At 44.2% G+C, this 15,521-nt stretch overlaps 1 protein-coding gene across 1 annotated transcript in view; it reads right to left on the reverse strand.

Annotated features, from left to right (window-relative positions):
• The window catches only part of Lhfpl6 (LHFPL tetraspan subfamily member 6), a 196,637-nt gene that overhangs the window by 19,296 nt on the left and 161,820 nt on the right, over positions 1–15,521 (reverse strand). Inside the window, exon 3 of the mRNA XM_032898427.1 lies at positions 10,804–10,902. Within this exon, the coding sequence (XP_032754318.1) occupies positions 10,804–10,902 (99 nt within the window). The remainder of the gene's footprint in view (positions 1–10,803; positions 10,903–15,521) is intronic.

Genomic DNA, 15,521 nt, shown 5'->3' on the forward strand with positions numbered 1-15,521 from the left:
CTCCCGCCCTCTGCCAGAGCACCACACACTTTAACTGCTGAGTGGTCTCTCCAGGTTTCCTGGCTAAATCCTGATGTGTGTTCGGACCGGACGCTCGCTAGCCTCACAAACAGCCATCTCACAATGGGACCGTACGCCTACTTTAAGCAGTGACTGTTGAGTTGGGTAAGAGTCTGCTGCTAAATGGGAGGATGGGAAAGTAATTCTGCCTGAGACAAGGAAAGAAACAAAAAACCAACCAAACCACAAAACAAAAGGACATCTGACTTCAGCATGACAGTCAGAGGCAGGAGCTGCCGGCACGCGGTGCAGTTAGCACATCCACACAAGGCACAGGAGACTGTAAAAGTAGCTAAAATTATATAGGTCATAGTAAATGTCACAGAGGTCAACCAGAGGGTCCTCTGTCATTGTTTTTACTGATGGAGGCTTCTGTGTGTCAGCTGGAAGGCAGGTCACACGGCTGGAAAAGCATCATGGATACTACCAGGCTTGGGGAAAGCTCAAAACTGTAAAGATTGGAGGTCGGGGAGTAGGAAGAACTCCTTACTTTTCTCCTCAGCTTTACCCACTGTCCTTCATATAACTTATAGATCAAGTGTAGTTAGATCTAAGGATGGAACGTATGCCTCGGGGGTCAGGCAGCTGAAGAAGGTGAGGTTAGGGTTTAGAAAGGTGAGTTTGTGATGGCTATTCTTGGTTGTCAACTTGACTACATCTGGAATGAACTGCAATCCAGAAATGGAGGGCACACCTGTGATCCAGATCTTGAGGCTGAAGACGCAAGGCTTCTGACCCAGATCTTGACTTTTGATCCAGATCTTGAGGCACAGTGGCCGTGAAAAGCTTAGGCCCCGGCATGGTGGAACATGCCTTATAATCCCAGGAGACGGAGGCAAGCGGATCTCTGAGTTGAAGGCCAGCCTGGGGCAGCACAAGTTCCATATCCAGGCGTGGTAGTTCACAACTTTAATCTGGGCCATACCTTTTGCTGGAGGACTACATAAGGACATTGGAAGAAAGAAGACTCACTCTTCTTTGCCTGTTTGCACTTACTTCCAGCACATCTGGTGGAACCTTCTTCTTCAGGATCCCAGCTTATACAGAAGCCCAGCTGAAACAATGACCCTTGTGGGACTGAGCAACTGCTAGACCTTGGACTTCCCACTCACAGCTGCCCATTGTGGGGTTAGTTGGACTGCAGACTGTAAGCCATTACAATAAATTCCCTTAATATCTAGAGATATTCTATAAGTTCTGTGACTCCAGAGGACCCTGACTAATACAGTGGTCATTGTTTAAATGGTGGTGACGATTTTTCCTTGGATTGGAAATGCAGACAAAGACTACACATCTCTCTGCTGCTGGGATGCCGTAGCTCACACCAGCAGCACAACCTCCGGGACAGAAAACACGGTGGCTTCTTAATCAAATTAAATAGCAAAGTGAAAGCAATAATTACTCAAATTTACTTGGCAAATTAGCAAGACAAATTAATTGAAACGCTCCTTTTGAACATAAGGATGTAATTATAAAATCTTCAATAGATGAAGATATCTGTGAGGCATGAATTAAACCCATTAGACAACCTGATTATGAGCACCCCAGGTTTAGTCTGTTTTAAAAAAAAAAGAACATATTAAAAAAATACATTAAAAACGCCAGCCTTAGATAGATCAGTGGAACAGAATTGAAGACCCAGAAATGAACCCACACACCTATGGTCACTTGGCCTTTGACAAAGGATCTAAAACCATCCAATGGAAGAAAAAAAACATTTTCAACAAATGGTGCTGGTTCAACTGGAGGTCAGCATGTAGAAGAATGCAAATTGATCCATTCTTATCACCCTGTACAAAGCTTAAGTCCAAGTGGATCAAGGACCTCCACATCAAACCAGATACACTCAAACTAATAGAAGAAAAAGTGGGGCAGAGTCTCAAACACATGGGCACTGGGGAAAATTTCCTGAACAAAACACCAGTGGCTTATGCTCTAAGATCAAGAATTGACAAATGGAACCTCATAAAACTGCAAAGCTTCTGTAAGGCAAAGGACACTGTCATTGGACAAAATGGCAACCAACAGATTTGGAAAAGATCTTTACCAATCCTACATCTGATAGAAGGCTAATATCCAAAGAACTCAAGAAGTTAGACTCCAGAGAGCCAAATAACCCTATTAAAAATGGGGTACAGAGCTAAACCAAACATTCTCAGCTGAGGATTATCAAATGGCCAAAAGGCACCTAAAGAAATGTTCAATATCCTTAGTCATCAGGGAAATGCAAATCAAAACAACCCTGAGATTCTACTTCACACCAGTCAGAATGGCTAAGATAAAAAACTCAGGTGACAACAGATGCTGGTGAGGATGTGGAAAAAGAGGAACACTCCTTCATTGTTGGTGGGATTGCAGACTGGTACAACCATTCTGGAAATCAGTGTGGAGGTTCCTCAGAAAATTGGACATCACACTACCTGAAGACCCAGCTATACCTCTCCTGGGCATATACCCAAAAGATGCTCCAAGAAATAACAAAGACACAAGCTCCACTGTGTTCATAGCAGCCTTATTTATAATAGCCAGAAGCTGGAAAGAACCCAGATGACCTTCAACAGAGGAATGGATTCAAAACATGTGGTACATCTGCACAATGAAGTACTACTCAGCTATCAAAAACAATGATTTATGAAATTCATAGGCAAATGGAATGAACTAGAAAATATCATCCTGAGTGAGGTAACTCAATCACAGAAAAACACACTTGTTATGCACTCATTGATAAGTGAATATTAGCCAAAAAACTCGAATTATCCAAGATGCAATCCACAGACCACAAGAAGCTAAAGAAGAAGGATGACCAAAATTCGGATGTTCCCACTTCTTCTTAAAAGGAGGAAAAATATCCATAGGAGGGGATATGGAAGCAAAGTTTAGAGCAGCGACTCAAGGAATGGCCATTCAGAACCCACATGTGGCCCATATATATACAGCCACCAAAACTAGATAAGATTGATGAAGCTAAAAAATGCATGCTGAAAGGGACCAGATATAGATCTCTCCTGAGAGACACATCCAGAGCATGTCCAATACAGAGGTCAATGCTAGCAGCAAAACACTGAACTGAGAACAGGACCCCCTTGGGGGAATTAGAGGATGGATTGAAAGAGCTGAAGGGACTTGCAACCTCATCAGAACAACAATGCCAACCAACCAGGGACTAAACCACAACCGAAAGTCTATACCTGGACTGACCCAGGGCTCCAACTGCATATGTAGCAGAGAATAGCCTTGTTGAGGCACCAGTGGAAGGGGAAGCCCTTGGTCCTGCCAAGGTTGGACCCCCATGGCAAGGGAATATGGAGGGGGTCAGTAAGGGGGATGGATGTAGGGAATGCCCACGTTGGGGAGGGGAAAGGGATTGGGGCTTATGGACAGGAAACCAGGAAAGGGAATAACATTTGAAATGTAAGTAAAGAAATAGATCTAATAAAAAATTAAAAAAACAAAACAACCAAACAAACAAAAAACAACAACAAAAACAACAACAAAAAAACCCCCATAAAACCGGCAACCTTTCCTTACATGTCAGGTGCTCTGCTGTGTCCCGGGCTGTTCCTATCACTTACACTCTTGTTCCTTCAACAAATAATGAGACAATCGCCACTGTTTGTCTTACAGAGCTCAAACTACCATTGATCCTTGTTGCAGCCACAGGCAACATGGATGAAATAAACTCTGATGCCTGACAAAGGACGACAACAGTGGCTTTTCTTCTCTTAGCATTGATGGCAACTCACAAGTCTCCGTAAGAGACTAATTCAGACACACTCTCCCCCGCAGTAGTTTTCTGTTCAAGGGTAGATGCACTCGCAGCCAGGCTGGCCCAACTCAAAAGGTAGGGGAGAGATAGAAAAGGAGAGATGAGAGATGAGAGGTGGGAGGGGGAGGGGGGGAGGGGGAGAGTAGGAGGAGGGGAGAGGGAGAGGATGCTATTGCACTACTGGGGAGCAGCTCGCCTAGTGTGAAATATGGTGCTCAGAGCTACCAGTGCCAAACACATCTGTGAGGAGAATGAGCTGCAGGATGTTGCCAGCCTATTGATAGCAAATGGTTGCAGCCATTCTGCAGATAGTTCTTCTCAAACATGGACCCCAGAAGGTATCTCTGAGATCCAGCCTACTTAAGTTTGCACTTTATATCTGGCCTTATCCTAAACCATCTGAAATCTCCTCTTTGTTTTAGTCAATTTAAATCAGTTTTTTTAATCTAACCATAAAAGCATTATGATTTACATAAATGATCAGTATTTAAAATACCAGTGAGAAGGGGCCTGGAATATGGCTATGCAGTTAAGAATACTGTTCTTACAGAAACCTGGATTTGATTCCCAGCACCCACAAGGCACTCATGGTCTGGAACTCCAGATCTAGGGGATCTGACACAGAATGAAGCACACATACAGAGTACATATGTACACTCAGTCAAAACATGCATACACATAAGAAGACCTATACAAAATAAACAGCACTGAGAAAACAACAATGTCTGAGATACAGGAACCAAGCATTTACTTTCTCAATAAGACTCCTTCTGATTCTTATGTCAAAGACTGATAATTACTGTCAAGGTAGATGCAAGATTAGTGGAGATTCAGATACTCACTGTCCAAGCTGCTGGGACTATTAATTTTGTTTTTAAATGAGTGAATTCATAAATATACTTTTCTTCCTCATAAATCAGTGTCATTCAAACATTCACACTGTAACACTGTCTGATTGGTCCAAGTAGTTACTATTTTACAGCTGGCTCAAAACTTCGGAGTTGATATAAAAATGATGGACAAGTCAGTGACAGAAAAGAAATTAGGCGTGCAGAGAACAAACACCACTGACATCAGCAAACAGCCTTTTATTTCGTCTCTAGGAGATGGAGACATGTCTGATAGATCCTTCCCATTGCATCATGGTCACGGATGTAAACTTTCCAGGAAAGCCCTTCCTGCCTCTTATGTACATTTTCTGGAACAGCTAAAATGCTTTCTCTGGAGGCCCTCGCTAACCTCTAACCTCTTGGAGTTACTTTGTATCTTGCATTCATGGCTTCTACCTGAGACTAAACCCTGTTGCAAGATATTTGATCACACCCTGAACCTGAGATTGTGCTATTTGCTGGAAAACCCTGTTTCTAGTCGTGTTGTGGCTCCCCCTTAGCACACACCCTTAATCCCTCTGGCTGGAATACATATACTCCCTTAGTACACACCCTTAATCCCTCTGGCTGGAATACATATACTCCCTTAGCACACACTCTTAATCCCTCTGGCTGGAATACATATACTCCCTTAGCACACAACTTTAATCCAAACAGTAAAAGGTAAAGTTAGTTTGTAGAAGGAAGCACCCATAGTTCAAAGTGATGTGTAATTGAGCGGCAGAAAAAGCAGCAGATCAGACAAAGATTTGACAGAATAGAGTAGAATAGGATATGCTCAACTCTCACAAGAAGAGGGAGGAAAGGGAAGCTACTTAAGGAGCAACGTGGAGAGGGAGAAAAGGGAGAGTTTTACAGAGGCAGGTTGAAGAGAGAACAAACCAGAGAATGAGAAGGAGCCAGAAGAGTTAGGAGGTCAGGAGGAGAGAGGAGGGGGGAGGGGGAAAGAGAGGGAGGGAAGGAGGGAGAGAGGAGGGGGGAGGGAGAGAGAGGGGGGGGGAGAGAGAGAGAGAGAGAGAGAGAGAGAGAGAGAGATTGAGATTGAATCAGTCAGCTTATCGAGGAGTTTGAGTCAGAACAGCTGAGTTGAAAGAGCCAGCCAGAGTTCAGAAAGAACTAGAAGGGTGAGCGCATTCAGCAGTCTCAGAGGCTGAAAACATACTAGGGCTAGATTAGATTGTTAGAAGCTTCCAGGACCAGGCCTAGGTTATAGCAGAGAGAGGCAGTAAGCCTCAGAGAAGACAATTAGTTCAGGGAAATAAAAAATAATTTTATCAGGAAAATAAAAGTTACTTGTACAAAACCCTGCTCAATCAGAAAATCTAAACACAATGAAGGCTCCTTTCTGGCCAAATCCATTCATCTCCTTGCAGCCCAACCTTCCACACACTCTCAAGGACACCACACTCAATCTATACATATCCTGTACAGCCATGAGACCCCCATGTCAGCTATGACACCCCCAGGGAAGGCCATGTGGTCTTGAGTTTTTATTGGTAAATCACAACGTCAAGCTGCTTTTAGCTACAAGTAATGGAAGAACACAGTGTGGGGGAATATGTGTGTGAGACCAATGTCTGAAGAAGGTCCAAGGGAGGGCAAGATTCAGAGGTGATGGATCTTGGACTGGCTTTGTTATCCACCTCTGTTCCTCTCTGCTTGCTTACTTATTCTGGAGTGTCTGGGTGTGTGTGTGTGTGTGTGTGTGTGTGTGTGTGTGTGTGTGTGTGTGTGTGTGTGTGTGTGTGTGTGTGTGTGTGTGTGTGTGTGTGTGTGTGTGTGTGTGTGTGTCTGTGTGTGTGGGGGGGGGGTAGGTCAGTGTGGTTTTGGTTCTTCTCCTATAGGCATATGGCCCTTTCCCCGGAAACCTCAGAGAACATCTCCAGGGTCACTGTCTCTGGGATGCACAGGCCAGTGCAAGGGCTGGTGTGGGCCACTGTGGATCTGCAGTGCTTACCACGCCATTTTCCTCCACTGCCCAACAAGGCATTTACACAGCACAGTAGGATAACAGAACAGGGCTGTGTGGTTGGTTTTCCAGTGTGCCCAGAACATCACCAGTTGCTGCCAGGATCAGTGAACATACCCTGTATGCTGTAAGGGAACATAGCCTTTCCAGAGGAGCAATTTTCTAACGTGGTACAGGCTGTGTTTGCCTGGGATCACACATCATCTTACTGCAGTCCCACTGTCTGCTTCTGTAAATAAACATTGCCCTTTGTCCGCAGTCTCTCATGTTCCAGCTGCTGGGTTGAGTAGTCATGACAGAGACACATAATATGCCATGTTGGAAACATTGCAGTCTGGCTCTTTATGCTGGCCAACCTCTAGCTTAATCTCACCAACTAGAGCAGAACAGTATCAGCAAGGCAATCACCATGCCCGATGTAACAGCCACACTTCCTGTCTACCGTGCCTCAGATGTCTTTTTCATCACACGTGTTGGCGTGATGAAGGGGTTATTTTAGCTCACAGTCCCATCAGAGCAGTCGGAGCAGCAGGAGCCCGAGGGAGTTGGTCACGTGTCACCCATAAAAGGAAAAAGAACAATTAATGCAGTCATGCCAAACCCAGCTTACTTTTTCTGATCTCATATAGTTTAGAATACCCTGACTAGGAAGTGGTGCCACCCACAGTGGGCAGGGCTTCCCACCTTGACTAATGCAATCAAGATAACCCTGACACTTGCCCAAGGGCCAACCTAATTGAGACAACCACTCAATTAGACTCTCTTGGTTGGTGATGCTGTCCTGTGCCAGGTTGACAACTAAAACTGACCAGTACAGGTGCATATTATATATTTTTTAATATTTGTCTCTCTTGCTAGTTTTAAGTTCCTAAAGCGCAATAAATAGTGACTTTTCATTCCTTGCTGATGCCCTCTCCCTGCCCCTTGTAAGTGGTCTGGAGAATTCCGGGCTTCACTATTCTTTGGGAGGAAATCGTGTCCATACGTTGTCTCCTTTCAGAGGAGTAGACATAAGTCAGATTCTCATAAATGACAAAAGCAGGGGGTGACTGTGGCCCTCAACGGGTACACCGAATGTAGGACTCCATGGACAGGCTCACCCACGAACTCAAGCTGGGCTCATCTACCCTGCCCTAGGGGCCTTGTCAATTTAGCGTCACAGTTTGTGACTTGGCTAAAGCACCAAAACTCAGCATGGTCCATGCACAGAGGGCGGGCGACAGTTTCCTGTGGGGAGGTAAGCGTGAGCAGTTATGTGGGACAGGCCTAATAATGGATCTCTGCTTCTCCTCTGAAGTCCTTTGAAAGAAAAAAAATGTCAGCGTTCCCAAAAATAGAACCTGTAAAAAAAACAGCTCAATAAGTAAAAGCTATTTACTCAGGGGACCTAGAGCCATTTTAATCTTTAGATAAAGTCAGTTTTCTTCCCCAGGTCATCATCCAGTCTAAGAGAAACAGAAAACAAACGGGTAGACATTAAATCACAATGGGCTCTTAAATTGTTAATGTGGTTTTAGTAACATTAAATAAGTAGAGGCTGGGGAGATGGCTCAGAGGTTGAAAACAAAGGTTGCTCTTCCAGAGGACGCCCCCTCACCCAACCACGTTCAGTTTCCAGCACCCACCAGGCTATTCAAAACCATCTGCAACTCCAGTTCCGATGCATCTGGTGCCCTCTTCTGGCCACTGTGGGCACTGCAGGCACATTGGCACATAGCCGTGGAGGAAGGCAATGTTTTTACTTACATACATGATAAAAAAAAAAAAAAAAAAAAAAAAAAAACCACAGATGTTGAAAAATATTATAAACAAAAAATAAACAGTAAAAGGGCATTCAATTTTGTTTTAATTGGACATTGAATTTTCTGGATGTGCAGTGTTGATAAAGCACAGGAAACTGGGGTCCAGCAAGTCTCGTTACACTCTGCTAATTAATTCAACCATGCAAGGCGTCACAGCAACAGGTCAGGTCAGCGGAGGACAAGATTCTGCTGAGTTGGGGCCCGTGGTAAGCAGCTAGGAATGCTTCAAACACCAGAGAAAGGAAAAGCCACACAACATTTTAAAATATTTCCCCTGGACATAGTATGCACTATGCACATGTAATCCAAACTCAGGCAGGCTTGTACTGGACGAGGGGAGAGGAGGCAGACACCGGATGTTGCTTGAGGTAGTTATGCTTGTTAGGAGCGCACTGCTCTCTACTGAGGGGGCCAGTGTCCCCCCGAGGAGAGCAAGGTGACTGTCATCCAGCAAGCCAAGGAGAAACCACTTCATCTTCACCGTCTCACTTCTTTTTAATCTTTTTGTCGTTCACTTATTTCCTGTAAGCGCTGCTTAGCCATGCAGCTCATTATATTAACAGGAAAAGAATACTAATCAACATTATAACATAAAGATTCAAAGATACTGACTTAGGAGATAATAAAAACCATGAGGCCAGTTCTCTCAGAATCTTTCTTCTTGGAAGCAGATGCCTTAGGTGAGCCTCGGATGTTTAGGTCAGTAAATTGCACGAGATAGGGACGGCACGGGCAGCAGCAGCAGCTCAGCCTCTCGTCCACATGGCCGAGGGAACAGACTGGCTGCCCTTGACAGTCACAGCAGCACGGCTGCCCCACAGATGGCGCCTTGGACTTTGGGAGAAGAGCAGAGGCAGGAAAGACACTCTGACCTGCCTGAGCCCTTCTGCCCAGAGACAGGTCATGGAACCTAAGAAGACTGTGTACTCCCTCTCAGCAGGGCATAAGAGCAGCAACTGTCTGCACCTGAAGAGTGTCCGTGTCTCTTCAACACAGGCACACAGAGAGGGAGGCAGACATGGCCTTGCTACGACTATTGGCTCACACCCCACACAGCCCTGTCCAATCACAGCTCTCCGTGATTACTCGTGTTAATTACACATCAAACCTGCACAGGAAGCCATGGGTTTAGCATCTACACAATGTCGTTACCTTCTTATCAGGGCAAACATCCTGTTGAAACTTATTTTAAAAACATTCACATACTTTCCCCTTATTAACCTACCTTTTGCTACAGGGGCTTGAGTCATGAACCTAGTTCGTAGTGTCTAAAGGCCTTATTCTTTTGTGTATTAACTCCTATTCCAGAAAAAATACTCCAAGAGATGTAATTCAGCAGAGACAACACATATTCAATCAAACACTTCATTAGAGCACACCTTAAAGCAATAGGAAGTGAAATAAACGTAGTTATTTTCTCAATTTAAAAGAAGTAAGGGGTGGTTAGATCAGCACAACTTTTATTGACTGAATAAAATGGTCCCTACTTACCACAAATTAAAATCTTGAATTCTATGTGCACCATTAGAAATCATGGAGTCTGCAGAGCGAGTAGGAGTAGCATGCACTTAGCTATAAGCGGAAAACACCCGAACTTCTTCATTAGCACAGACAAGCAGAGCCACAAAGGGCCGTGCTGCCAGGAGCTTCCATCGACTGCTGGTAAACCATGTGTTCTGTGCTCAGGACGCTGGGGCAGCCCTCTTCTCCCTTTCCTTTCTTCTCTTTTTTTAAAAAAAGGTTTATTTTGTTTTATGTATATGAGTGCTTTATCTGCATTACACCTGCATACCAGAAGGCGGCATTAGATCTCATTACAGATGGTTGTGAGCCACCATGTGGTTGCTGGGATTTGAACTCAGGACCTCTGGAAGAGCAGCCAGTGCTCTTATCTGCTGAGCCATCTCTCCAGCCCCTCTTCTCCCCTTTCACACAGTGTTTCACATCCCGGAGAGAAACTTTACCCTCGTTGTACTTTCCTTGATTGCTTTGTTTGCCTGTGAATCCCCCAGAGATGTTTTCAGCATATATAATGAGTGATTAATACATGATTTTGAACAAATTAATCAGAGGTTATAAAGGCTCATGAGAGCAAGGCTATTCCTTTCCTTAGAATTTGCAATATAAATCATGGTGCTGGCAAACAGTAGGGTATCAATGACTCGTCAATAAACGAATGGATAAATATATGTAAATATATATATGTATGTATGTGTATGTATGTATGTATGCATGTATATAGGTATGCCAAACACAGCCCCCGACTGTCTTCCTTCAAGATAAGCCCCTTTTCTAGGAAGGATAACAAGAACTCACCCAAGTCAAACTGGTCAGAGATGTAGCCACAAGTCTGCCGGACTTCCTCACTGTCCCAGCCCAAGGGGTAGAGGGCACAGCCAGCGCCAATCAACAGGCCTGCGTAGAGGTAAAACAGAAAGCCTTTACAAATCAGAGTTCAGAACACGACAGAGCCATAGCGCCTGCTCTCTGAAAACACCACGTTAAATTCCTTTAAGCAACGTAAAGTCAGTTAGATTCCAAGAACAATATTGAGTCTACTTAAAATAAGAAGAAAAACAGTAACAACTCGGTTTGTTTCCAACTTTACCTTTTAAGAGCACTAAAAGCCTCTGGAGTCGTGTTAAGGAACTAAAAAGAGTCTCTTTTGATCACACTTGCAAAAAGCCAACCAATCCGGTTAATCCCGTGGAGAACTAACTCAAGAACAGGCAACATCAGTGAGTCGCACTGCACCGTTCAGTGGAATTTGTTTCCAACAGAAGAATCAACATGAATGCTGTAGCGTTGTGAAATTTTACAGGGCCCTTGAGCCTGGGAACTTGTACTGCCTGTTTTTGCTCTGTTGAGACTCACCCAACACCCACACAGCTCAGGACCGATCTAGAAGGCGGACGCATGGAAGACTAAATCTTCACATACATGTAAAACCAACCTGGTTTTATTTTAGTGTAAATCAAGTTATCTTGGCAGCAGACTATGCTAGCTGCTTCCCGTGAGCCTTTAATTTTGCATATGGCTTTATGAGAGCCCGAAAGAGATTTAAATTCTTACCACCAGACTCTATAAACTAATCTGACAGAAAGATCTAGTCAACCAATCAATGAGCATTATCCTCAACCACAGCCTATATATGCTAACCCGGAAGCACTGACGTGCAGTTGTGTGATGGGTGAGAACGGGAATTCTCAGACACCATGTAAGCAGCCCTATGTGGGAACACGCTTTAATACAGTAACATGGATGAGAAATACCGTAACAGGAGATCAACACTGACACACTGAGTTTGACACACTGACACCCAGGGTTTGCCCTACTCTACCCCAGTGAGTACCATTGGGCATATTGTCTGTTTCTCTAACAGCCATCCAGGGCAGAACTGTTCTCCCCGCCGCCCGACCCCCCACCCCCGCCAAACACCCCCCCACCCCTGTCTCCACACCCTGCCACCAGCCCTGAGCTAAGCCATGAAGAGAGACAGCCCCCACAGTGTGACACTCATTTCCTGCCCTGGTACCTCTCCTCTCGACCCTGGTCTACTGAAACAACAAACAAACAAACACAAACCCCAAATAAATGGATCGGAGGGTCTGACCTGAGAGTTCTGAATTCTCAATACAAATCACCAGCTGCGGTGTGACCTGTCTGCAGCACAGTGACGGGAGCCATGTTTTGTCTGGAACGTCATCCACAAAGCAGTAAGGCAAGGTTTTGCTGACCAGGCAAATGCCCCACTGGTCCTCAGGCTTTCCCCATTGGGAAAATATTTCCTAAGCTAGTTTCCCCACTATTATATAAAAAAGAGATAACTAAGGAAGATGACCAAATTGAAATTGCAAGATGTGCAAATTGAATCCCAGGAATATTTATAAATCAATTCAAGAACATTACATGGAACTTAGCTTTCAATAGGTAACACCTTTTTTTTTTTTTTTAAGATTTTTGTGAGTAAAGTTTAAAGAATAAGTAGAGAAATGTTTGGGATAGAATTCGTTCAAGTGTGAAATTATTTTTTAAAATGTTAACACATAAGTCATCAGTATCTCTTTGTCTAATTTGGAAATAAATATTCTAATTTACTAATCATGAAGTCCCCAAAGTCCTCTCTTGTCCTGTTGTATGCTAGCTGGATTTGTAGAAAGAGACTGACTCATGCTTAGCTCTGGATGTACATTCCTGTGCATATAGGAAGGAGATCCTCAGTTCCCTAAAGAGTAAAGCACTTGAAAATCTGTTTCTTTGCGAAATCTGGGACCGTCTTTGTTAAACCATGAGACGTAGACTCAGCCATGTAAACTCGCAATAATTTTGTACACAGGACACTCACAGTCTATGTGTGAATTTTAGGCAAACCTTCCTTTACTATCCTACATTCCAGCCCTGTGCATGAGTTTGAGAAAGCAACTGCAAACATAGGCTCACGTGTAAAAATTAGTTGTTCTGTGGAGTTCAGTAACTCATGTGAATTTTTATGTTAATATTTATGTAGACTGTGCTTTGTCATCTGCTACTGTATGTCCACACAAGGATGCTCTACACTCCAAAGATTTTGAGGAACATCTCCAGAAGGCAAGTGGATACCTTTGGGCTACCTGGTGGCCACAGGCTTTAGGATCTGTGTCTGAACACCCATGGTGATGAATGTTTGTTTTAACAGGTGAGAACCCTGAACAGTCAAGAGCTCAACTCCACCCCATAGTGAAGGGCCCTGGAAACTCCCTCAAGTACTCAGCCTTATCAATATTTCAAAATATAATGGAAGTAACAGACCGAAGACTCAGAAAACTTTAGGACATATGGACAATACCTATGTCCAACTTGGTGGAAGTGTTAATGAATTTGGGTTCATAACCTGTGTCTCAAGCCGGGTCCACTCACCTAATCCCAACGATCCAATGTAAAAAGCCAAATTAATAGTGGACAGCAGAAAAAATGAAAATTATTCAGTGTGGTCACACTGCAAGAGGGAGAAAGACATCCGGGGATTCCCTCTAGTCTTAGGGGTCCTGAGGAGAGGCTTGAGTTTGAATTGAAGGCCATGCATATGCATATCTGAGCAGACCCAGTCAAAGTGTGGCCTGCTCACTACTGACCTGTCCTTGTCTCGGCTTCAGTCTCATCCTGTAAGCTGGTCTGACATGTTGCTAGAACTTTGTGAGATCCCTTTCCTTTTCCGGGAGACAAGGTCCCACTCTGGTGGGGATCAGATTCCTGGGGGAATTCTCATTTCTTTGGGGTCAGTTGTCTGATAGACGGAGAGCCACGAATGCCTCTTTAGAATGTTTTCATTTCTGCCAGCCCCATTACAGAAGGGAGGGGTGGCAAGTGACCACCACACTGCACTGTGCAAACAGTGACCATTTTCATAGCTGCAGAGAACTCTAGTGGAGAGCTCTGCTCTAGGTGTAAGGGCCAACTTCAAAAGGGCGTGGGGCTTACCAGATGGGTATGCAGGCTCTGGTGCTGCTTTGCAATAATTAAAGCATTAATTATTAATTAAAAATAATTAAAATTTTTGCTTTGCAAAAATTAAAAAAAAAAGTCTCCTTTCTCAGGTAAGGCCAATGGGTAGGAACTCTAACTCTAAAGTCTGTCCTTTACATTGCCCTGCTGGCATGAGGTCTGTGTCACAGTGAGACACTCTCCTGTGGGAATTAGAAGATGAGACAGGGAAACTGGGCGTTTGCCACTGGCTCCTGCAGTCAGATGTAGGCCTTTCTGCAGACAGCCGATTTGAGGTCTGGGGAGGGGCTTCCAGGCACCGGCTCCACATCACCCAGAGACAGCAGTTGGTCATCAGGTTCTTCTGATCCCTGGAGCTCTGATTTTTGTAATTCTTCAAATCAACTTCTCCGACCTTCACTTTCCTAGACCTTCCAACAGGCCTACAAAACTTAAATTGAACCCATGGGGTTCCTACTAAAGTTACCTAGTATAGCTGAGTCCATGCCTCACTCGTATAAGAGACATGATACGATTTTTTTTTTTAATATTTTCTCATCCTGCTCAAACAGTATGCATATGTTCAATTAACCATCATCTTGAATAAGGCTTGGGCTAATTTTTAAAGCTCTGGGGGATGGACAGTGATATGTACTTGGAAAGGTTAGCCTTTAACCATCTCTGTGGAGACCTCTTCAGTCAGGGAATTTAACAAACTGGTTAACTTCTCTCCAGGAGTGGGGTTTCTGAGCAGATGCTTCAACTGTCAACGAATTGCCCTAAAGGTGTGGATTGCAGTTAACCAGTATTTTACGGTCTCCAAGGAATGCACCACGTTGTAAAATAAAAGCCACAAAATGTGAAAGCAAGAGCATCCTTTTAAGTGAGAAAGACCTGCGACCATCCAGTTGAGGCTCTGATGAAGCCCAGACCAGGTTATAGAAATGTTCAACCAAAGCACGATGGGGAAGCCCCTGGCTTATCTGTGTGGTCCTTATACTCCCTGCCAACACGGGGTCCGGGCTGAAGTATTCGCTCAAGGGGTATCTTAATGACCCAACAGGTTGCTTAATTTGCTCATCAGGAATAAATGGTTCAATAGCTTTACAAACTTTAACATTACCTGCAGAGATTTTCCTTGCTATATTTACAGACCTTGTTGCCATCCGGGCTTAAGTGTAAGCAAGTTCCATTGCCACTACGTTAAAAAAAATTATGAAAAAAGTCACATTATCATATGTTTTGAAAAAACAGTGTAGTCAGGAGGGGAAGTGAGGAGGGCACCAGGAGCCTTTGGGAAGTGTTAATGGGGGTGAGATTCTGTGGAGGGGTGAGAGTCAGACTCACTTGGGACTAGGAAGGATCTATTTTTGTCTTCCCAGAGACTGTGACTTTTAACAGGTCATGAGCAAGCCACAAATTAGACATCAGCTGAGTCTTCCCTTTTCTCCTAGCCTTATCACTGCAGTCCGGGCTCGGGGATAGGGGCAACACATTCCAGATAAGGTCATTCTGTAGATCCTAAAAAAGAATAAAGAAAATGGGGGGCGGGGGACTAGGTGACTCGATAATTC

This window comes from Rattus rattus, chromosome 3 (genome assembly GCF_011064425.1).
Source record: "Rattus rattus isolate New Zealand chromosome 3, Rrattus_CSIRO_v1, whole genome shotgun sequence".
In the NCBI taxonomy this organism is placed as follows: Eukaryota; Metazoa; Chordata; class Mammalia; order Rodentia; family Muridae; genus Rattus; species Rattus rattus.